The 21,385-nt window shown below is 60.0% G+C and overlaps 4 protein-coding genes across 4 annotated transcripts in view; 2 read left to right on the plus strand and 2 right to left on the minus strand.

The window, feature by feature from the left end:
- Window positions 1-135: 135 nt before the first annotated feature.
- UBA52 (ubiquitin A-52 residue ribosomal protein fusion product 1) lies at window positions 136-1,131 on the minus strand. The gene is made up of 5 exons (XM_065748766.1): window positions 1,068-1,131; window positions 758-876; window positions 585-671; window positions 397-499; window positions 136-251 (listed from the first exon to the last, which is right to left on the minus strand). The coding sequence occupies exons 2-5, from the start codon at window positions 858-860 to the stop codon at window positions 158-160; spliced, it is 387 nt and encodes a 128-aa protein (XP_065604838.1). The 5' UTR covers window positions 861-876; window positions 1,068-1,131; the 3' UTR covers window positions 136-157.
- A 793-nt stretch (window positions 1,132-1,924) lies between these two features.
- On the minus strand, window positions 1,925-3,220 carry KXD1 (KxDL motif containing 1). The gene is made up of 4 exons (XM_065748761.1): window positions 3,062-3,220; window positions 2,813-2,965; window positions 2,665-2,711; window positions 1,925-2,348 (listed from the first exon to the last, which is right to left on the minus strand). The coding sequence occupies exons 1-4, from the start codon at window positions 3,154-3,156 to the stop codon at window positions 2,113-2,115; spliced, it is 531 nt and encodes a 176-aa protein (XP_065604833.1). The 5' UTR covers window positions 3,157-3,220; the 3' UTR covers window positions 1,925-2,112.
- An 866-nt stretch (window positions 3,221-4,086) lies between these two features.
- FKBP8 (FKBP prolyl isomerase 8) lies at window positions 4,087-8,769 on the plus strand. Its single transcript, XM_065748735.1, has 8 exons — window positions 4,087-4,380; window positions 4,514-4,683; window positions 4,813-4,901; window positions 5,042-5,259; window positions 5,334-5,506; window positions 5,602-5,679; window positions 7,692-7,829; window positions 8,285-8,769. The coding sequence occupies exons 1-8, from the start codon at window positions 4,113-4,115 to the stop codon at window positions 8,369-8,371; spliced, it is 1,221 nt and encodes a 406-aa protein (XP_065604807.1). The 5' UTR covers window positions 4,087-4,112; the 3' UTR covers window positions 8,372-8,769.
- Window positions 8,770-9,631: 862 nt separating this feature from the next.
- Window positions 9,632-21,385, plus strand: part of ELL (elongation factor for RNA polymerase II) — a 29,425-nt gene continuing 17,671 nt past the window's right edge. The window contains exon 1 of the mRNA XM_065748732.1: window positions 9,632-9,800. Coding sequence (XP_065604804.1) covers window positions 9,666-9,800 — 135 coding nt within the window. The 5' untranslated portion in view covers window positions 9,632-9,665. The remainder of the gene's footprint in view (window positions 9,801-21,385) is intronic.

A 21,385-nucleotide genomic window follows, 5' to 3' on the forward strand; every position in this document is an offset into this window, starting at 1 on the left:
AACCCTCAGTCCCGTCCCGAGCACCGGGACAGCCCCCAGCGCACGGCCCCAGCGCGCTCCGTGCTGCAGCCTCGCATTTATGGAAATCGCCCCATTTGTGAACGAGAGACAGGACACAGTCTGAATGCAGATGCTTTATTAGGAGAGCACAGCAGCTCTACTTGACCTTCTTCTTGGGGCGCAGGTTGTTGGTGTGGCCGCACTTCTTCTTGCGGCAGTTGACAGCGCGGGGATGGAGCCGAGCGTAGCACCTGGAAGGGGGCAGAGCCCATCAGCAGGGGGACCTCAAACCTCTCCTGGGGGAGAGCTGATGAACCCCAGCACGTGGATATCACGGGGGGAGGCTGAGGGGTTCAAACGGGGCGATATGGGTATCCCCCCCCACCGGGGCCGTACTTGCGGCAGATCATCTTATCGCAGTTGTACTTCTGGGCCAACTGCCGCAGGGAGGGCTCAATGATGCCCCCACGCAGACGCAGCACCAGGTGCAGGGTGGACTCTGAAACAGAGATAAATATCACCGGGGGGGAGGGCCGAGAAGCAGCCGGTCCCCCCTCCCCCCCGGAGGGGGCCTGCACTGGCACCTTTCTGGATGTTGTAGTCGGCGAGCGTGCGGCCGTCCTCCAGCTGCTTCCCCGCGAAGATCAGGCGCTGCTGGTCGGGGGGGATCCCTGCGGGGGAGAACCGTTAACGGGGGGTGGGGGGGGTGGAGGGGAGGGGGGGAAGGGTAGAGGCAGCCGCTCCCGTTCCAGCGCACCTTCCTTGTCCTGGATCTTGGCTTTGACGTTCTCGATGGTGTCATTGGGCTCCACCTCCAAGGTGATGGTTTTGCCCGTGAGCGTCTTCACGAAGATCTGCATCTTGGCACCGCTCCTTCTGCTGGGGGGGGGAGGGGGGGGAAGGGACAGCCGCGTCACCCCCACGCCCGAGGGCTCCGCGCGGTTCCCAGAGCGGCACCCCGAGCTCCCCGGCCCGAGCCCCGAGCCCCGCTCCCCGGGCCCGGGCCCGGCCCGCCCCGCTCCCCGCTCCCGGGCGCAGCTCGGCCGCCCCGCGCGCACCTCACGCACCACACCGCCGAGAAAAGAGCGACCGGAACCGGAACCCGCCCGCCGTGACGTCACATCCGCCGCCCCTCCGCAGTGCGCATGCGCCTCGGCGCGGTGTGAAGGAGCCCCGGGACGGCCCGCTCCAAAATGCCCCAACCGCTGCCCGGTCCCCCGCCCTCCCGTCCCCACGACTCTCCCGGCAGCTGCAGCCGCGCCCCGCGGGCGCTGAGGTACGGCGCGGGGCCGGGGCTCCTCCGGTGGGACGGACTCTGCGGCCGCCGCGGGGCTGCGGGCACGAGGAGACGGTGCTCCTCGAGGGAAAGCCCCGAGCCGCCCCGGCTGCGCGTTCCGTGCCACCGTAAATCAGAGACGGGGCTCCGCTGCTCGTACACAATCGTTTGAGTCGGAAGGGATCCGCAAAGGCTGTCTGTTCCAACCCACTGATAGTAAAAAGCTTTTTCCTTGTATCTGGGTGAAACCTCTCCTCTTTTAGTCTGAAACCATTTCCCCTTGTCCTTCCCCATCAGACCCTTTTTTCCTGCAGCCCCATCACGCAGGTGAAGGCTGCTCTCAGCCCTCCCCTTCTCCAGGCTGCACAGCCCGAGCTCTCAGCCTGTCCTTTTTTAGGGAAGCTGTTCCATCCCTCACACCATCACCGTGCCCCTCCTGTAGGCACACTCCAACAGGTCCACGCATCTCCTGTACCAGGGACTCCGCATCCAGACGTGGCACTCCAGGTGAGGTCTCACCACAGTGGAGGAACAGATTCCCTTCCCACTTATTGAGCACGCTGCTTTGGATGCCCAGAAAGCCAACCACATCCTGGGCTGTGAGGGCACACTGCTGGCTCGTGACACGTACACAAGAAAGGACAGGAGGCTTTTCAAATCCTCGTTTTACTCACTTGCCCACATCAAGTTGCAGGGTTTGCACTACAATAGGAGGTTTGAGGCAGCAGGAGGGATCCTTCACCCCTTTCTTCACTCAGCCATCTCTTCCCAAAAATAAACGGCCAAAGGGACACACAATATAAATACAAGATAGAGAGTTCTCGGGACCACGCGCCTTAGTCCAGGTCGTTGGCAGTATCTTCATCTGTCAGACTCTGTCCGTTCACGGCTGGTAAATCGTACTGGCCCTGTGATAAATCCTCAAAATCCTGACTCATGGTGGGAGAGATGATGTCGGGGCTCGTGTCGCAGGACTCCGTGCTCTGCTCAGAGGTAGCAATGGTGGTTGTCGTGCTCTTTGGAACCGGGTCGAAGTCGTCGTCGTCTTCTAGAATAGGAGATTCGTGGATGTCTGGAAAGGAAGATGCAGATGTTAATAACTGATCTATCTGCACACCACGGTGCACGGCAGGGCCAGGTGCTCTTGCAGAAGGATTTGCTCCTTTGCTTGCACCAGTAATCAACAAAAAACTGATGGCACTTAAACGAGCAGCTGTTTGTGGCTTTGTCGTTTCCTGCACCCACATTCAATACAAGAAAAAAGCTCTGCAGATTCTTCATGCAGCAGCTGCCCCAGAGGCCCCAGCTCCCACAGGCAGCACTGGAGCCGCACTCTGGGGAGAGGGAAACTTCACGGGGGAAGAGAACGGATGGAAGCAATCACTCACTGCTGAAAGCCTCCGGGTACTGCTTGGCCAGCTTCCCCTTCAGCGTCCTGCGGGAGGAGAGAGCCGGGTTCACACGAGGACACCTCACACTCGGATCCCCCCTTGGTCCCCAGAGGCCACCGGGCCACCCCCTCCCGCCGCTGCCTACCGGATCCGGCGGAAGATGCTGTCGAGGTCCTTCTTCATCTCCACCAGCGTCTTGGTGTGGTGCAGGAAGCGCTCGTTCATCTGCTGCATGCGCAGGCTGGACAGGTTGTTGAAGTTGAGCAGCATCTCGTTCGTCTTCTCAAAGCGATCCAGCCTGCGTGGGGAGCGGCAGCTCGCGGCACTTCCCACGGTTACACGGGGGTACCGGGGGCTGCCGCCCACGCGGGACCCCGCTTCCCCCGGGACTCACATGTTCTTCTGAGCCTGGATGATAGCGTTCACGTCCTCGGCGTTCACCATGCCCAGCACCCGCCCGCAGAACACCCGCGAGGCCGTGGGCTCCATCGCGCCGCCGCCTGCGGGACCGCGCTGCTCAGCGCCCCGGGACCCCCGGCCCCCGCCGTGCCCGGTAACGCAGCTCCCCCCCCTCCCCACCCCGCCCGCTTCCCGGCGTGGGCTCGAGCCCTTCTCGGTAGCCCCGCCCCTCCCGCGGCAGCACCGGGGCCGCTCCTGTCCCTCTCCCTTCACATGACGGGAGCGGCACCGGCGGCCGCGCCTCGCTTCCGGGTGCGGGGTCACGTCGAGCGCGACCCCGTGGCGTCACCGCGCACGTGCGTCACGGCGCCGGGCCGGAAGTGGCAGCGATTGGGCCAAAGTAGGGGACCGGGAGGCCCTGGGCCACTCCGGTAACGGAGCGCGGACCCGGAGGTGTCCAGGGCGATGGCCCGGCCGAGCAGGGGTTGAGTGGCGCGGTGAATCTCCGGGAGCCTCCGGTACCCCCAACCCGCGGCAGCGGAGCACCGAGAGCTCACCGGGACTACGGGCGCCGTTAACTAGGCCCTCGGAGGGGGTACGGTGCGGCGGCCCCTTTAATTCCGCGGCGCGTCGATGAGGAGCGTCGGCGCCATCCAATGGCGTCGGTGGGGCGGGAGGAGGCGGTCCAATGGGAGCGCGGGGGCGGGGTTAGCGTCCTCAGCTTGGCGGGCAGGTGGGAGCGGCGGGGGGCGCGCGGCGGCCGTTGCTAGGGGGAGTCCCGGCGCGTGACGGGGACGGTGACGTGGGGTCCCCCCGAGGGCGCGCGCGCGCGCGCGCGTGGGGTGAAAACACGTGGTGGAGGGGGGTGCGCGGGGCGGTGCTTGCAGGGACCGGATCCGGTGCCTGGGGCCTCCCCGGTCCGGCCCCGACTGTTCTGCCCGTGGAGCCCCGCGCGCTCCGGGGTCGCTCGGGCAGTGCTGGCGGCCTCACCGTAGCACCGGCTGCGCCTCTCTCCCGCAGGTCGCTACTCTCCCTGCTTTGCCGAGATGGCTTCCAGCGGGGAGGAGACGAGCGGTGGCTCCCCGGGCCGGGCAGGCACCGGCACCGAACCTCCCTGCCCGGAACCGGCCGTGGCTCAGCTGGACGGCGCAGAGGATTTCGAGGTTCTGGAGGAGGACGAGGACGACCTGAGCGAACTGCCGCCGCTGGAGGACGTGGGGCGAGCACGGGGACCATTGCGGGAGAACGCCCGGCCCTCGGAGCAGGACCCGGGGGAAGCAGTTGAGGACCCCCAGGAGTGGCTCGATGTCTTGGGTGAGAGCAGGGCAGGAGGGCGGCAGGGCACTCCCAGGACGCTTTGAGCACCGCAGAGGCTGAGGTTGGGTTGGGAGTGAGGTTCTCCCCTTCCCTGCTATGGGCTGACCTCCTCCGGCTTCTCTTGGCCCAGGGAGCGGCTTGCTTAAGAAGAAGACACTCGTGCCAGGTCAGGGGGTGGAGAGCCGCCCCCACAAGGGCCAGGAAGTGACTGTCCGTCTGCGGGCCACACTGGAGGATGGCAGCGTGGTGGAGGAGAACCCCAGCCTCACCTTTACCCTGGGAGACTGCGACGTATTGCAGGTGAGGCTTGGAGGAGGCCGCCCTGCGTGTGCAACTTCACCCTGGGGGAGACTTGGGGTTAGCAGTGTCCTTGTTGGAGACGGGGTTGGCCCCTTTGCTCACCTTCTCCTGTAATGTTGTTCCTTGTAGGCTCTGGACCTCTGTGTACAGCTTATGGAGATGGGAGAAACAGCTTTGATCGTGTCAGATGCCAAGTACTGCTACGGTGCACAGGGCAGGTGAGCGTGGAGGGTGTGGAAGGGGATCAGATGGTCCCCACTAGCACAGCCTGGAGAGCCCCTGTGGCTCTGCTGTCACCTGTGGGATTGGTGGAGTTTGCAACACAGCCAGGTGTGAACATGGCTTTGTGCCACTGCAGGAGCCCTGATGTCCCACCCAACGCAGCCCTCACACTGGAGGTGGAGCTGCTGGAGGCTCGGGATGGACCAGACCTGGAGCTGCTCAGTGGGAAGGAGAAGATAGGCCTGGCCAACCGCAAGCGGGAGCGTGGAAACTTCTACTACCAGCAGGCAGATTATGTGCTGGCCATCAATTCCTATGACATCGCTCTCAAAGTCATCAGCTCCAGCTCGAAAGGTACCCCCTGCTGCTGTGAGTGAGGGCTGCCTGCGCTTCTGTCCTGTTGTAACCCACCCGTGGGGTCTTTGCAGTTGATTTCACCCCAGATGAGGAGGCTGAGCTTCTGGACGTGAAGGTGAAATGTCTCAACAATCTGGCAGCATCTCAGCTTAAACTGGACCATTATGAGGCAGCCCTGAAGTCCTGTAACCTAGTACTGGAGCACCAGCCAGGGAACATCAAGGCACTTTTCCGAAAGGGCAAGGTGAGGTGCTGCCATCCCTCCTCTGTGGCGCAGGGTTGGGGAGGGGCGTGGGGCACACCTCAGTCACGTCCCTCAACCCCCACCTTGCCTTCCAGGTCTTGGCCCAGCAGGGCGAGTACAGAGAGGCCATTCCCATCCTAAAGGCAGCTTTGAAGCTGGAGCCTTCAAACAAGGTAGGCTGGGCGTCCTCAGGGCTCTGTCCTTGTGGTCACGTCCCTACAAACCTCAGTGTCCCCTATAGCTGTCACCAGTCTCCTCTGTGCAGGGCCAGGGCAGCTGTGGGGTGGTGTACCATGTGCCAGCAGCCAGTGCTGCAATACCTGAACGTGGCTGAGCTCGTGGGCTCCTTATCTCCATGTTGCGAGACTCTCTTTTTGCCCTTTGCCCCTTGTGGTAGCAGGGCTCTCTGCCAGCCCATCCCTGCTTCAGCAGCTCTGCCTGCATGGTCTGGCTTCCCCGGTGGCTTGTGCCATCGCTGCGAGAATCAGGGCAGAGCCAAGCTGTTGCCATCTCGCTCAGCAGCCTGCAGTGTGATTCATTGGGCGGCCCCAGCAAGCCCAGACCTCAGTCCAGAGCCTAGGCCAGAGCAATCTCTGGGTCAGGAATTTCCTGTTGGTTAATGATCAGCTGCAGGACTGAAGCCTCAGGGAAGTCAAAAGCTTCAGCAATGCTGGGAAATGGCCCCAGCAGGAGCAGGGCTGGGAGCAGCAGGGGAGGTGCTGCCCGCAGTGGGGGCTGTGCTCCTGCGTTAGCTCCTCGGTTTTATCCACCTCTTTCCTGGGCATTTCACCAAAACATCACAGTTCACCTCGTGTTCCCTGGTGCCTGAAGGTCACAGGCAGCTCGGGGGCCCTGCAGGTGCTTGATGGCCTTCACATCACGCAGGCACCTCGTGCTCTGAGAGCCCTCACGGGGAAGGGCACGCAGGTTCTCAAAGTAGCACTTAGGCAGAGCAGGCAGCTTGGTAGAGGTGGGGGAGCAGCACTGGGACTTACAGGGATGAGGGATGCTATCCTGCTTGTCCTTCACGTCATTGCTGCTGGCAGGGCTGCAGATCATCAGCTCAATCTGGGTGAAGCTTTTAATTGAAAAGGAGCAAAAATCAAAATGCCCAGCAGTGACGTTACTGGTGAAACCACAAACAAATTAGTGGCCTCTCCAGCTGCTTGCTGGGAGTCGTGGGGATGTGGCAGTGCTGCTCCAGACAGCAGTGTTAAACACGCATTAGTGAGTCACAGCTGTGGCTACTGGTGGTGAAAACAGACTCGAGAAATGCTTAGCTCCACCTGCCCCTGGATGGGGAAATCTGGTTGACTGTGGCTGCCAGTGCCTCCAGACTGGTGCAGGCCTTCAGGTTCCTTTCTAAGCCCTTGGAAATTCACCTTTGTGGAGATGCTGTTTGTCCTACATGAAAGTACCGAGCCCAGCAAGCTGCTGGGGTGTGTTTGCAGAGCTTCGTGTCCAGGTGCCGTGGCTTGGAGGTGTCCTGGTCACTGCTTTGGAGCAGCATCAGAGCCGCCTGCAGCACAGCATCCCCAGCAGAGGGCACAGCACAGCTGTGGCACCTGTGTGCTGCCACCAGCACATCCTGCTGCCACTGCAGGCTGAGGACATCGGCCCCTCTGCCACGGAGTGGGTCCCAGAGTGGTGCAGGATGCAGCAGGACATCCAGGTTTTGCCACAGTCTGACTTGGGACCAGGCTTGGTCTAAGCCTGCTTTCCCAGCCTTTTTGCAGACTGAAATGTGGGAGAGCTCTGGATGGTCTGTCCCTGAGGCAGAAGCTTTTCTGCCTCGATTAAAGGAGGAAATCCTTTCCTGATGCCTGCCATCGGCTCCAGGCTCCTCTCTGTGCTGCCAGCAGCTGCTCCTTCATGTCGCTTCCACAGGAATCAGGCTGCCAGCAAGGACAGCTTTGGTGGACAAAAAGGATGGGGCATGCCTAGAGCTGCATTTTCAGGAGGGTTTGGCAGGATTGCTCCAGAGGGGATGATGAAGGCTCTGAGGGTCCTGAGCAGGCAGGAAAGCACGTGGCAGCCTGGTGCAGCCCCTCCATGCAGGGGGGAGCCAGGCAGCAACAGCTCCTGCATGGCCGGGGGGGCTGCAGTCTGCTGTTATCTGCACTGTGGTCCCTTTCCCCGTCTGCACCACGGGTTTGATAACCTATGCTGCACTCTTCTTCCCCAGACCATCCACGCCGAGCTCTCAAAGCTGGTGAAGAAGCACGCGGACCAGAAGACAGTGGAGACAGAGATGTACAGGAAGATGCTTGGGAATCCCAGCACTGGCAGTGCCCCAGTGAAGTGCAAAGACAAACTGCCCTGGGTAAGGGCTGGTGCTGGCGTACAGGGGGATGGCAGAGAGCGCTGGGACCGCTCCTGGGGTGGGGACTGCAGTGATGGGTCCTTTAGGACCGATGCAGTGCTGCTCCTGGGCAGGGGGCTGCCAAAGTGAGCCACCCCAGGCTGAGGGCCAGGAAATCACCGATAGCTGCAGTGCTGCTGCTGCTCTGCCCGGTGATGGCAGCTGGAGGCTCTGGACTTTGCTCTCAGCTGGCTCTGCAGGTGGAAAGCGCTGTCAGCTGGGCAGCACATGCTGTCCCCTCGGACGTGCCGGCCACGCGCCGCGCAGAGCCGACGCAGCACTTGCCTTTCTGAGCTGTGTTATCTCGGATGAGTGTCGGGAGCTGTGCACCGCCCCGCGGCCCTGTGCCAGCAGGCAGGGCTGCACGTCCCGGCTGAGGGGCATCCCGTCACGTTGCTGATTTCTCTCCCCTTCAGTCCATCCCCTGGAAGTGGCTCTTTGGTGCGACAGCCATCGCGCTTGGTGGCGTGGCCCTGTCTGTGGTCATCGCGGCGAGGAACTGAGGACGGCGGTGGGGAGCCCAGCGCTGGGATGTGCCTCGCTCCTGCCAGGGGTGTCCATGGGGCTCTGCTCCCCACCCCCTTCCCTGTGGACTTGTGGTACAGATGTTCTGGCAGGAGATACCACGTCCCCCCCACCCTGACCATCACCCAGCACCCACACAACTCGTCCCGTGGGGGACAGAGCCGCAGGTAAAGCGGAGACCCCGCAGCCCTGAGTGCATCGGGGCAGCCTGACCTCCTGCGAGCGCTGCACGCTGTGACTGTCCCCAGCAGCGCGTCCCCGGGAGGACGTGGCAAGCCATGGGGCTGCTGGAGGAAGCAGGCTGGCTGTGAGCCTGCTCTAAGGGACGTGGGGTGGATGTGCCTGGGGCACACGCAATGAGATTCCCCCTGAGCTGAGGAGGCTGCTGGGGACCCCCAGCTCTGCCCTTCCGCTCCCCCCTCAGCAATTCCCCAGAGCGTGCAATGCCCACAGAAAGCCAAAGAACCCCATGGAGTGAAGGACACGGAGAGGAGCGCTGGTGCCTGAGTCCCAGCTGATCCCATAGGTCCAGCCCTGCGGGGTCCCCCTTTGCCCTGCAGCCCCCCCCAGCCATGGGCCCACAGCCGCCAGCCCCGCTCTCAGCTCTACTCCCAGGGGCCGTACGCACTGTTCTCACCCCCACCCTGAACCAACTGTGAGCTCCCAATAAAGGACAATTCGTGCACGGCTGGGCCTTGTTCTTCCCAGCATAGGGTGCAGCAGCGGCTGGGAGCAGCTGGTCGGGGGGCGATGGGGAATCGTCGTGGGTGGGGGGAATCACGCACGTGGGAGTAAAACCCACCGGTAAGGCTGACCCCGGGGGGAGTTCCCCCTGCCCTTAGCGGGACTGGGGCCTGTGTACCTGCAGGCCGTGCCCAGGGGCAGATGCTCCGCAGGAGGTACATGCCTGGACCCCTCGGGGCGGAGGAATGAGGGTTTCCCCACCGCCTCCCGGGGACCCTCCGGGCAGCGCCCGCCCGCAGCCACCGGGTCTCCCCCCCGGCCGCCCCGAACCACCCTTCCCACCATGCCCCACGGTCTTTATTTGCATATCCCCGCCCCCTCCCTCGTCATCCAATCCGCCGCTGCGCCCCGCAGCTCTCGACCAACGGGAGCGCGCCCTGCCCACCTCCTTCCCCCAGCAACAGGCTCGGCGAGTGGGCGTGGCTCCCGGAGCTCCGCCTCAGGACACCTCATGAATAATCCACGAGGGAGGCGTGGCGGCGGCGGAGGCCCCGGCGGCCCAGGCGCGGAGGGGGAGACGGTCCCAAGATGGCGGCGCTGCAGGCGGAGCGCGGGTACGGGCTGTCCTGCGGCCGGCTGGGCCGCGGCACCCGCGTCTCCGTCTTCCACGTGAAGCTGACGGAGAGCGCCCTGCGCGCCTTCGAGAGCTACCAGGCGTGTAAGGTGAGGGGCGGGGGGCACGGCGCGGCCCCGCCACGAGGCTGCCGGCCGGAGGGGGGTCTTATTTCGGGGCCTGGCTGCGTTGTCAAGGCTGGAGGGCCGCGGGGGGGTTTCTCTGTGTCCTTAGGTTACGCCTCAGATTGAGGGGGGGGGTTGTTTCTTGGTTTCCCCCTGCGGTGTTGGGGGTATCTCCGTGCCCCCTCCCGGGGATTAGTGGGGGGGTTCCTCCGCGAAGCCCTGACGAGGAGGGGGGGGAGGGGGCAGGAGGCGTCATGTGCCCCCCAGGGGGTGCCCGGGGAGGGAGCTGGGGGGGGCTGAGCTGCTGGTCATAGCCCCCCTCCTCCCCTCCACGTAAACGGCCGTGGAGCCCCGATGTGGGGGGGGGCAGCGTCCCTCCTCCTCCTCACTGACCACGCAGCCGCCCACCCCCCCCCCCTCCCTCAGTTACGTGACCCCGGGAAGCACAGGTCCCCCTCCCCCAGCGCGTGTACGGATCCCCGCCCCCGGTTCGTGTGTTGGGGGTCCCCCGCCGCCCCCATATCGCCATTCCCGACCGTCTGCGCTGAGCTCTTTCCCCTTCCCCCCCCCGGATCGCGGCCTCCGGTCCCGGCTCCGTGCTCTCATCCTCTCGCGTTCTTTTCCCCCTCTCAGTGCCGCCCTTCACCTTGGCAGCAGCCGGAACCCGGCGCTGTCAGAGCCGCCCCGCTGCCAGCTCTGTAGGATAAACCATATGTTGTCACAACACTATTTTTAATTTCGGGTGTGGGTTACATCACAGCCCCGCGTTGGGCAATCTCCGTGCGGGGACGGACGTAATTACCATCCCAGGGTTTATCAACTTGGCTTTTTAACGAGCGCTTATCGGTGTTACGAGAAGCCCTAAAAGGGCCCCGGGTGGGCTGAGGGTTTTGATTGTTATTCTCTTTAAAAAAAATAATAAATCATACGTATATATATAAAACGAAAGCAGCGAGGGCTGTGTGTTAGGAAGGTCTTTTCCTTTGGAGGAGTAGGACGGCTCCGGGCAGCTGCGCTCAGTATTTTGGGCAGCTATTCTGGGTCTCGGTGCCGTGAATAGTGGTGTTTATTTTCCAAACGCCGTTCGGTGGCCGTCGGCCACTAATGAACTTTGCTTCCTTCCCCGCCACCCAAAGGAGCAGCAGCCGGAGCTGCCGAGCAGGGAGGGACAGCAGTGCTGTTTGTGCAGTGAATAACGCAGCAATTAGCGGCCGCGAGCGCACGCACTGCGTTGGCTCGGTGAGTTCCCCCACTCGGGGATGGGGCAGCGGTGCTGGCACACCCCGGGGTGGCTCTTTGCCTCTCTGGGCCGTGATTTAATTTTGGTAAATGGAAAAAATTCGCTCACTTCTGCTTGGTTTGAAGCTGTCATCGTAGGGTGCCCCGACCCGAGCTGTTGTGGCAGCGGGGTGGCACGTTGGCGCAGCACCCACGGATGGGGCAACGGCTTCGTTTGCTCGAGCTGTTCTTGGCCTAAAGGATAACGCACTGTGGTGGCATAATCCCGAAATGAAGGCCCTGCTGGGCCTGCTCCTTTTGGGTTGGCGTTCCCATTGTGGGGAGTGCAGCACAGCGATGGAGAGCAATGCCTGACCCACAGGCCCTGGGATCTGCTGGCTCCCTGTCCGGACACAGTGCGTGGAAGGAGCAGAACAGCATCGCCCACTTGCACCTCTCAGCAGTTATTGCCCGCTGGGCTCTGCAGCTGAAGGCTGAGCATTGGGAAACGTGTCCTGGGCCAGCCTGCGTGCTGCTGAGATGGAGCTGGGCTTGTCCCGCAGCCTAAAACAACGCTCAGCTCTCCAAGGAATGCACTCTGCGTTAGCTCGACTGTGTTAACCATGCACTGGATGGGCCCGGGCTCTGCTGGGCCTCCTCGTGCTGCTTCTGTGCCCCCTGCTCTGCCAGGTTGAGTGCTTGCGCCGCTCCGTGCCCCTGCCCTGCTTCCCCTGGGTCTCATCCTTCTCTTTCAGTGACAGCCGTGGTGTTACCCCTCCATTACACCTGGGTATCCCTCAGCACACAGCGCTCATCCTTTGCTTCCCAACCCTGACTTCTGCCAGTGGTTCTGGGTGGGCAGATCTCGACGGAGCACCACTCACAGACCCACGTGCCACCGTGCCCATCCGTGCTGGGGCCGTGCAGAGCTGCTGGCCGTTCCTGGAACTTCCCCGGTGGGAAGTTCCCATATTTATCAGAAAACGGCTGTGGTTTCAGGAGCAGCACTCACATCGCATTCTGATAACGAGTGACGTGAGCGTGGCCGTGCTCCTCTCCCCGGTACGCGCTGCTGTGATGAACGCTGCTGTCTGAACGTTGGCAGGTGCACAGGCACTCAGTGTGGGCTGAGCTGAGCTGTCCCCAGCTCTGCCCCACACCGTGAACCCAATGTGGGAGCTGTGCCCTGCAGCTGGGGCTCCCCACGTCCCCATCCCCACAGGATGGTGCAGCAGAAGCTGTTTCCCAAGGGGTTAATCAGATCCTTTGCAGCCACTGGTGCTGAAATAACTTCTCCAGAGCCTGGTTTAGGGTGGGCTTAAAGCACAAGCTACAAAATGAAGTCTGCTGCCACTGTGGGGTCCGTAGGGCAGCGCTCGGGAGGAGAGCACTGTGCCTTCTGAATCAGAGCTCATTGAATTATCTCCGGGTTTCTGCATCATTCCTCCTCTCCTGTAACCTGTTTTTTCCTGTCCTCTTAACTCACTGATGCCGTCGTCCGTCAGAATTGAAGCTATTACGACATGGGGAACATGAGACGGTGACATGACCGAGTGAATCAGCCCAGAGGAGGAGGAGCAGGCCGGGGAAGGAAGCTGTGCTCCAGCTCAGCCATCAGCAGAAATGGGCCAGGATGTGCCGAGCTCAGCGCTGACCCACGGCTCAGCTGGGGCAGGGGGCACGGGGACACTTCACATCATTCCCAAGGAGTGCTTTGCCCCGTGGTAGTTTCCCTCCGTTCCCTCGGCCCTGCACGGTTTAGGTCTGCTCAAATTATAGATCCTTCTCTGCAGTTTTGGAATGGCACAGGGAAGGACCGTCTGTAATTTACATGGAAAGTGACGTTCAGTTGCTATGGGATTCGGTGGCAAATTAGAAACCCATTATGCTTTTTTTCGTTTTAATGCTGGTGCTAGCGGGCTCCAGCAGGAGTTCTGATTGGTGATGTGCCAAAGGAAAACAGGAACTGTGGGGCAGAGTCCCTGTGACTGAGACTGCTTCTCCCCACCCCCCCTCTATTTTTCCTTTGGCCATGCTCTGGTTTTTATCAGTGGATCACACACCTCGAGGGGATGTATTGATCAGAGAGGCTGAGTTTGGCCCTTTGGTACCTTTTTGCTTTCTAACAGTTCTGGGGGGAGCGTGCTCAGTGTCGAACCCCTTTGGTTTCTATGAGGCTGCTGTGGGTTTTTTTGTTTTGTTTTAAAGCATTTTGGCACTCGGATCCGGGGATCCAGCAGCTGGGCCGGGGGGCTGCTCAGCAAGACTCAACCTGTGCTCCCTTTCAGCTCACTCTGTCGCTGGTTTCATATTGAACTGAACCAGCAGCGAAGGTGGGAATGCAGGCTGTCATTTCCGTGGAAGCTGTCAGCATCAGTGCAGGGCCCTCTGCTCAGACGTGTGCTCAGGGCTCAGGCTGTGGGGCTGGGCCCTGGGTTATGGGACAGCACAGAGTGCTCTGTCCTGTTCCGTGGGTTGTGTCAGAGCTGCTTGGCACGGGATGGGGCTGTTGAAATCGCTCGCTTTGCACCACGCTGCCTGCTGGGGGGGACAGATGGGGGTTTGCTCAGAGAGCATTGAGATCTCAGTGCTGAACGAGCACAGAGCACAGAGCAGGGGATGTACGTGTTTAGGAGCTCACATGTCGGCTCAGTGCTGGCTGTAACTTAAGAGCGTGAACTTGCAAAGCATCTCCAAATCCCCGGTGTTTGTGCGTGTTGAAAAATGGGAAGAGACAGTCTGCATGCGTCACTGCCGTGCTCGTTTGTGCCAGCTAATCCACGGGAGGAGAATACGTTTTGGCTGACGGAGTGGTTTTGCTGCTCGTGCACAATAGGGCACGTTGGGATGGAGGTGGCACAGCGGGGAGGGGTGAGGATGGAGTTCTGTCCGAGCGGTGGAGGTGAACGCTGTTTGTGAACTTCTGGAAATGAAATGCCTGATAACGTGGGCTGTGCTGATATTTCACAGAGGCAGTGCCAGTGCTGTGCTCCTGGGCCTGACCTAGATGCATTCTCCAGGAAAGGAGCTTGGATTTGCTGATAAGAGTTTTCTGTAGTAGCTCAGGCATTGCTTAGAAACCTGCAGTGTACGCAAGGCAGCTTCTGCCCTCCGTGGTAGCCCAGCATCGCTCTCTGACTTGATTTTCTGAAGAGCTGCTGTGATAAAGGGCCCGAGAGCCCCTCCACTGTGCACATGGTGCCCGCCTCCCTGCTCTGCTCCAGCAGGCTGGAAAAGCACAGCTCCGTGCGCTCAGTCCCTCCTTTCTTTACATTGGACCAGTGCCTCTTCAATTTAAAGAAACTGCCATTTGTTTAGCTCAAAAAGAGGTCGCCGTGTGGGGTGTGCTGCGAGGCCCGCGCCGTTAACCCTCCTCGGATCGCCTTGCAACAGGAGAACGCCTCTCCCAAAGCTTCCCTGGAAACCAGGCCCCCCCCCCTTGGGTCCCTGGGTGCCCCCAGCACCAGGGGAGCACACCTGGCAGCTGCGTTCCTCCCAAGCCCAGCGAGCAGCCGTGCACGATGGAAGAAGCACAGCTCCGTCCGTGTCACCGTGCCCAAAGGATCCATATATTTCTCAGAGCAAAGTGGAAGGCGCTAATTGAATCTTCCCTCTGTGCTCCTGCTCAGCCAGGGCCCGCTCTGCCATGGGCTCTGATCAGTGCCACTTGTGGCTCTTTGAGTCATGTTTCCACACTGCAGTGTCTAGACCGACCGTGTGCGTTGCGTTGTACCGCTCCGGCGCTGGTTTCGGTTGCTTTTGGCTCCTGGTTTCTCTGAGGAAGCAGAGTGGGCCGTGCTGCTGTCTCCCATGGCCCCCAGGAAGGGGGCAACGTGGGATATGGAGGGATAGATGTTGCTTTGCTGTCTCCTTGGAGGATCCCTGCGGATGCACCGCTCGGTGACCGCGGGGCAGCGGCTGTGGGTGCATCTCCATGGTTCCTCTGCGGGGAAGAATGTGCTGTGAGCAACAAAAGCTGCAGTCAGCGCTCACTGTAGAATCAAAAAGCTGATCATCCACGTAGATAAGGGCGTTTGGGGGATTGAAGCTGCCTTTAACAGATGACCGTGTGGTTGGTGAGCAGCTCTCCTGCACGCGCAGGGGTTTGGGCCGTGGACCTGGGGCAGAGCTGGCTGCGCAGGTTTGCTTTGGAGAGCAGAGCTCCTGGTGTACAGTGACACGAGCTATGGATAGATGGGTGAAAGAAATCATGTTCACAGCTTGTAATTAACTGCTGCAGCTCGCTGCCATGAAATGTCAAAGGCTTAAGTGCCTCTGAACCAGGAGCAGCGGCCGTGCGGTATGCAGAGCTCAGGGCTGTGGTTGTGGCTGCTCCGCACATCCCTGTGCCCCAGGACCTCTCTGAGCCATCTCTGCAGCCCCAGTGCCATGGGGTTTGGGTTGGGGGGAGGCTGCCAGCCATCCCACCGCGCCCCATCCTGGGTACGCAGAGCTTGGGTTGCGTGCTGTGTGTGCTGCCTGGGGCGCTGGCAGTGCAGCGCAGCTCGACGTGTGGCTCAGAACTGGGGGCAGCGGGGGCTGCTCTGGGGCACAGCTGTGGGGCTGTGCTCCGTTCAGGCCCCGCTGGCAGCACCGTGGCTGTGCTCTGAGCTCCAGCTCTCCCCGTGGTGAAGCGGGGTGGGGGAATGCCAGCAGCACCTGTCAGTGCTTCCAGCCCGAACCGTGACCTCTGCTCTGCCTGCCTGCGGAGCTAAGGACTTCTGCTCCCATAAATAGTTTCTTAAGCAGCGCGTAGGAGCTGGGCTGCCCGGTTACTTCTGCAGAGTGCAGTCTGCCACGGCATCACTGCTGGTCCCGACCCCCCCCCCGTCCTCCTCCCACTGCAGGGGATGTTCAGCAAGAAGAGAGCCACAGTTCGTGGAGCAGTCAGGTGCAGCGTGTGTGTCTGTGCTGCTGTGTGCCCTGGGCAGCAGCAGTGTGTTTTTGCTGTTCTTATCTGCAGTCCTTTTTTCATGCTCAGTTTTGGAGTTTGTTGTAAGCGTCCTTGCTGGTGGGTGCAAAGAAACATTTGATTTCTTCCTTCATTTTATTTTTCGTAGGGGTAGATTTTGCCAGTTCAGAAGAGTATGCTCTTTCTTTCGCTGTTTGTCGCTTTATTTTTGGAGCAGGTTTGTTCCCAACCACCCTGGCAGTGCAAATAGAGATGCAGCTGAAACAGAGCAGGTTCTGTACCTCCTTAGCAGAGGGAGCACCCCCTGCCTGTGGCCCCGGCTGCCCCTGCACCCATGTGCTGGGTGGGCACGGAGATGTGGGGCTGCACCGCAGTGGGTTTCTTAATGCTGGCAGCTGGGGATGTTGGGGGCAGAATCCCTCTGATGGATAAAGCTGTCCTTTGTGACTGCTTTGTTGCTTTTATCCCGCAGATCAGGGGGTGGTTAGGGTCCTTCGCCATCACAGAACCATGGAGTGGTTGAGTTGGAAGGGACCTTACAGACCTCCAGCCCCACGCCTGCCATGGGCGGGGTGTCCCCCCCAGCTCAGGCTGCCCAGGGCCCCTCCATGGACTCTGGGCACCTTGAGCAGCAGTGCTGGGGCCTCACTGCCCTCAGGGTAAAGGATTTCCTCCTTGCACCTGACCTAAATCTCTCCTCTTTTACTTTAAAGCTGTTCCCACTTGTCCTATCCCTACAGTCAGGTGGCAGAAAATCCCATCCACTCCGTGACGTTAGTGTTGAACGCTGACATCGACGTTGCCCAAATTCCCATTGCCCCTTCAGATACCCACGATGCCCAAAAGCAGGCAGCAGCCTGAGCCCCTCGCTGGGGCACGAGGGGCTGGCAGGGCACTGCTGGTTGGGATCTGTGAGATCCCTTAGGGTCCTTTCAGCTGCACAAGAGGTCTGTCTTAGGAAGGGCTCAGGCAGAGCTGTAATGACGCTTACTTGAAGTGTCAGTGGGATGGAGCTGGGCACGAGGAGCGGACCGGTCCGGGCTTGTTTTCCTGCACTCAGCAGTGCGTGTGCTGGGTGAGATCTGTCCTGGACCAGTTAGTCAGTGTGAGCTCTAAATTGCCTTTCTGTATTTTCTCTTGCAAGAAAAACAGCAAAGCCGCGTGGCAGATAAGGATCACCCTGGAGTTTCAGAAACTCTCCTAAGCCATCTTCTGAGCGCATCTCAAGTGAATCAGCCCCGGTGTCTTAATACATCCGAAAATAAACGACACTTTCGTAAGCAGTGGGTTGGAAGGGCTGTGTTTTCTGTAGGATCACAGTGGGGAAAACGCTCGTTACCGGGCGGCCTCGGGGCAGCGTTGCTCATTAACCAGCACCCGCTGCTGTTTACCCTGTGTGATAAGGACGGAGCACTGCCGTCACAGCTGCCCTTTGGAGAGAGCTGCTCCTCTTTATGGCTGTGCTGCCAGGTGTCCCTGAGTGCTGCCAGGCTGCTGTGCCCCTCGCAGTCGCAGGAGCCAACTCTTCCTGCTGTTCCTCCCAGCCTGGTAACGCCGTGGGGCAGCGCATCCCCGCATCTCCGGGCAGTGCTCGGCCCTCCCTTTCAGTGGCATAATGGGGTTTTGGTTTCTCGCATGCAAAGCAGCGCAGGTGTCTGACAGCAGCCCCCCTGCTCTCTGAAGCAGGGCCGGCAGTCCTGCTGTACCCACGTGCTCTCTGAAGCTCAGTCTGGCCCTGCTCACACAGCTGCACTCCCAGCGTGCGGATAGAGCTCTGGGCCGCCATGGTGGGTGTCCCCCCTCATCCGAGTAACTGGAAACACACAGGCTGGTGGAGCACACAGGGAAGTGGGAATATTGGAAGTATCTGGCAGCATTTACTTTGAACGGAGCATTCTTGCTGGCTGTACCCGTGCAGTGTTTCTCTCAGGCTGCCGCTGGAGCGCTGCTCAGAGCCGGAGCGCATCAGTGCTCAGCAGAACCCACTGCGTAGCTCAGGAGTGCCCCTCTTCCTTTCTCTTGGGCAGGCTTGGAGCTGGCTCGTGAGCTTGGAATACTTTGGCTTTTTGAATAAATGGCATTTAGACAAATTCTTACTTTCCAGTACAGCTTAAACGTTGGGATTTTTAAACTCTGCCTTCACTGATGTCTCGCAGCTTTCCGGAGCGGTGAGTTAAGTGGTTGGCCTGTCCTTAAGACACTCCTCTTTCTTTCTCTGCACCTCTCCTGCTGCTCTGAAACCTACACGGGGTGCAGGGCTGAGCCCCAGCTGTTTTGGTGCTGCCCAGCTGTGTCTGTGTGCTGTGGGGCTGGTGCTGTGGGGCAGAGCCATGTTCTGAGCTGCAGGCACGGGGAGGTGGCGGTGCCCAAAGTGCTTTCCTTAGGGTGTCCAGAAGCTTTTTGCTTTCTTTTGAGAGCTGCCCACGTCTCCGGATGTGACAAGCAGCCAGCTGGTCTCCCTCCCCTCTGCAGGAGGCACAGAAATCTTCTTTTGTGGCATCTTCTGCGAGGGGACAGCTCCTGAAGTGTCAGGAATGGAGAATCTGAAGCCCTGCAATGATTCTTGGCTCACGCAGCTGTTCAGTAAAGCCTTTAGGGGAAGCAGAGCCTCTGTTCACCTTTTGCAGAGTTGGGAATTGCGGATGATTCAGTTTCCTGCTGCCAGTTGTTTTGGTTGGGTTTCATTTCAGCCCTTTCCCAACTGAACACCGTCATCATCTGATGGCTCCGTTAGCACTGTGCCCTCTGTGCTCACTGTGAGAGGGTGTGCAGTGCTGGGCACGGTGCTGGGTGCTGCTGGGCACGGTGCTGGGTGCTGCTGGGCACGGTGCTGGGTGCTGCAGAGCAGGCAGTTCTCTGCTGTCTTCAGAACGCAGATGTGCAGGGTTTGCTTTCCTGCACCTGCACTCAGAAATGCTGATATTTACTTTTCCTGCCTCTGTAAGCCCGGGCTGTTGGAGTGCTGGAAGCAGAGCTGTGCTGATGCTGAGGTTCTGCCCTGATATTGCAGTGTGAATCCTCTTTTTCTCCCCTCTTTATGTCAACAGAGTGGATAATGCCAAATAGTATTGTGGTAGGAAACTCCAAAGGAGCAGTCTCCAGAAAGAGACCCTTCCCCAGTGCTGCTCAGCCCTATAAGTGGGGTCTGGGAGGTGTGGGGCCAGGCTCTAACCCTTCCAGCCACACAGGTGCATTGCCTTCACCTGTGCTCCATGCAGCTGACTCAGGATCCGTCGGTGGTTCAGGATGTGACTCAGCAGTTCCCATACACCCCTCTGAGCAGATGATCTCAGGAAGGGGCAGTTTTAGGGCTGTGTTCATTTGACATAAAAATGCCTTTTCCCAAAGCTCCGTTTCAATAGCTTGTGAGTATCAGTGGGACCTATTTCTGGTTCTGTGCTTAATCTTTCACCACGGATTTGCCAACACAGCGTTATCTTTGTACAGGCACTTTGGGAAACGCTGTTTGGACTTGTTGAGTGCTTTCCCAATGTTATCTGCTGCTTCTGCTCTGGGTTACAGCAGAGCCTTCCTGGAAGAGCAGCAGTTCCCCATCTCCGCAGCACCGAGCAGTGGGGCAGAAAGCACGAGGACACACCAAAGGGAGCTTCTCCTTTCAGAGGTGACACGTAGGTTGTATCAGAGCTGTCCTGGGGTTTGTGCTCCAGGAGAGACCTCCTGGGTAACCGTGTGGGAAGGGCTGGCTGTGCTCAGTTCTGCAGTAGCCTTGTGTTCAGGGTTGAGTCGATCTCCAGCCTGCTGCTGTCAGCTGCACCCTGCGTGGAAGGCTGCACAGGGATGCAGGCACGCTTGTTTTTGCCTCTGATCTGTGCACCTCTGGAGGTGTGGGAGTTAGTTGGCTGTACAGCGTCGCTGGGTCGCCCCACCTCGTTAGCAGTGAAATTGGTGGGAGGCTGTAATGATTACACTGCAGATAATGATCCTCAGCACGCAGTCGGTGCTTTGATGATCGCCTCTCATCAGCCCTAACGAGCAGGTCTCCCTGAGCGGCCTGAGAAGCGATGGGGACACAGTGCTGCACCAGGGGTTGTGCCCCCCACGCAGGCAGCTCTGTCTGGAGCCCAGGGGGTGAGTCAGGAGTGTGGTGTCACACTGCTGTGTCCCATCATTGCCCGTTTCTTAGAGTGCACGTTCCCCTTTGGTGCAGATCAGTGCTGCTTTCCTGCTTGAACCCAACCCAGAACCTCTTTGGGGTTCTCAGCTCCTTTGTCTGGGAAAACAAAGCTTGCATTTTCCCTGGGGACGGCCCATTGCATCCCGATTGTCCATTTAGGGGCTTTTCTGGGCCTCCCTGCCTTTGTTCTGCACAGCTGCTTGCCGAGCTCGCTGGGGAAAGCCTTCGGTCACTGCACACGCGTGTGCTTTGCACAGCAGCTGTGCACTGTGCTGCAGGCAGAGCTGTGCTCACGGCAGTGCAGGAATGGGGGGCTCCGCTGCCGGCGAGCAGAGCGAGCTGCAGGCAGAAACACTTGTAATGATTCCCTGGAGGAATTGGGCCTCGTTCTTTAATTTCTCTCCGAAAGGCATTGCCTGAACGGCGCGGACACGTAGCTCTTCTTTTTGGTGGCACACTGCTGCAGTGCTGCCTGCTGAGTGCTGTGTGCTGCATCCCACGGAGCCGGGATGCTGGTGTCTGCCACGGGGTCCTGCTCCAGCACCCACCTGTGGGGCAGTGCTGTGGGGCTGAGCCTCGGGAAGCAGTGCTCAGCTGTTGGGCTTTGGGTCCTGAGCCCCTTCGGATGGATCCCACGCGGTGTTCTGGGCCCGGAGAGCTCTGGGGTGGAAGTGCTGAGGTCCCACCACACGTTCCCAGTAGTGCTGCTCCTCCAGAGCTTTGCAGAGTGGCTCTTATAGGGGCACTTGTGGCTTCTGAACCTTCTGAACCCAAAAAGTTGAAACCTCTGAGGAAGTGACGCCGGTGCGTAGCGTTGCACGGCTGCAGGATGGCAATTAGAGCTGGGAGCTTTGGCTGACATCACAGATCTTTATCACCTCGCTGCTGCTTGCACCACGTTGTGATCCCGTCTGGAGGCACTTTGTGTTCGTGAGTGTAATGAGGATGATCCGTGGGAGCGATGCGTGGATCATTGCCATGGGATGGAGTCCCATTGCCGTGGGATCCCCAAAGCGTTTTCCTCGTGCTTGAACAGCAAAAGCAATGTGTGGGAAGCTCTGCGAGGGCTTGGAGTTGAGGTTTAAAAGCAACAGAGCAGTGATGGGGATCTGTAAGTCAGGTCTCAGCGGGCTCCATCCGTCCGTGTGCAGCGTCCTGTTGGTGTCCTCAGCTCCTGGTGGAAGATGGGTTTTGAACTGTAGGGAGACGGCGTGGTTCTGAGTGATGGGTGTGATGGAAAGGAGGACTGCTGAGGAGGCTTTTTCTCTGGTAGGAGGTAAATGCAAGCCTGGGGGAAGTGGAACG

Source organism: Cyrtonyx montezumae, unplaced genomic scaffold (assembly GCF_038088225.1).
Source record: "Cyrtonyx montezumae isolate F1298 unplaced genomic scaffold, pur_monq_1.0 scaffold_51, whole genome shotgun sequence".
Lineage (NCBI taxonomy): Eukaryota > Metazoa > Chordata > Aves > Galliformes > Odontophoridae > Cyrtonyx > Cyrtonyx montezumae.

Excerpts from the sequence above, each read along its gene's own strand:
- UBA52 (XM_065748766.1), bottom strand. The coding sequence starts at position 860 with ATGCAGATCTTCGTGAAGACGCTCACGGGCAAAACCATCACCTTGGAG. Across the intron at positions 672-757 it reads CAAGATCCAGGACAAGGAAG|GGATCCCCCCCGACCAGCAG; the intron begins GTGCGCTGGAAC and ends TCTCCCCCGCAG. Across the intron at positions 252-396 it reads GATAAGATGATCTGCCGCAA|GTGCTACGCTCGGCTCCATC; the intron begins GTACGGCCCCGG and ends GCCCCCTTCCAG.
- KXD1 (XM_065748761.1), bottom strand. The coding sequence starts at position 3,156 with ATGGAGCCCACGGCCTCGCGGGTGTTCTGCGGGCGGGTGCTGGGCATG. Across the intron at positions 2,712-2,812 it reads AGCATCTTCCGCCGGATCCG|GACGCTGAAGGGGAAGCTGG; the intron begins GTAGGCAGCGGC and ends CTCCTCCCGCAG. Across the intron at positions 2,349-2,664 it reads GTACCCGGAGGCTTTCAGCA|ACATCCACGAATCTCCTATT; the intron begins GTGAGTGATTGC and ends CTTCCTTTCCAG.
- FKBP8 (XM_065748735.1), top strand. The coding sequence starts at position 4,113 with ATGGCTTCCAGCGGGGAGGAGACGAGCGGTGGCTCCCCGGGCCGGGCA. Across the intron at positions 5,260-5,333 it reads CATCAGCTCCAGCTCGAAAG|TTGATTTCACCCCAGATGAG; the intron begins GTACCCCCTGCT and ends GGGTCTTTGCAG. Across the intron at positions 5,507-5,601 it reads CACTTTTCCGAAAGGGCAAG|GTCTTGGCCCAGCAGGGCGA; the intron begins GTGAGGTGCTGC and ends CTTGCCTTCCAG.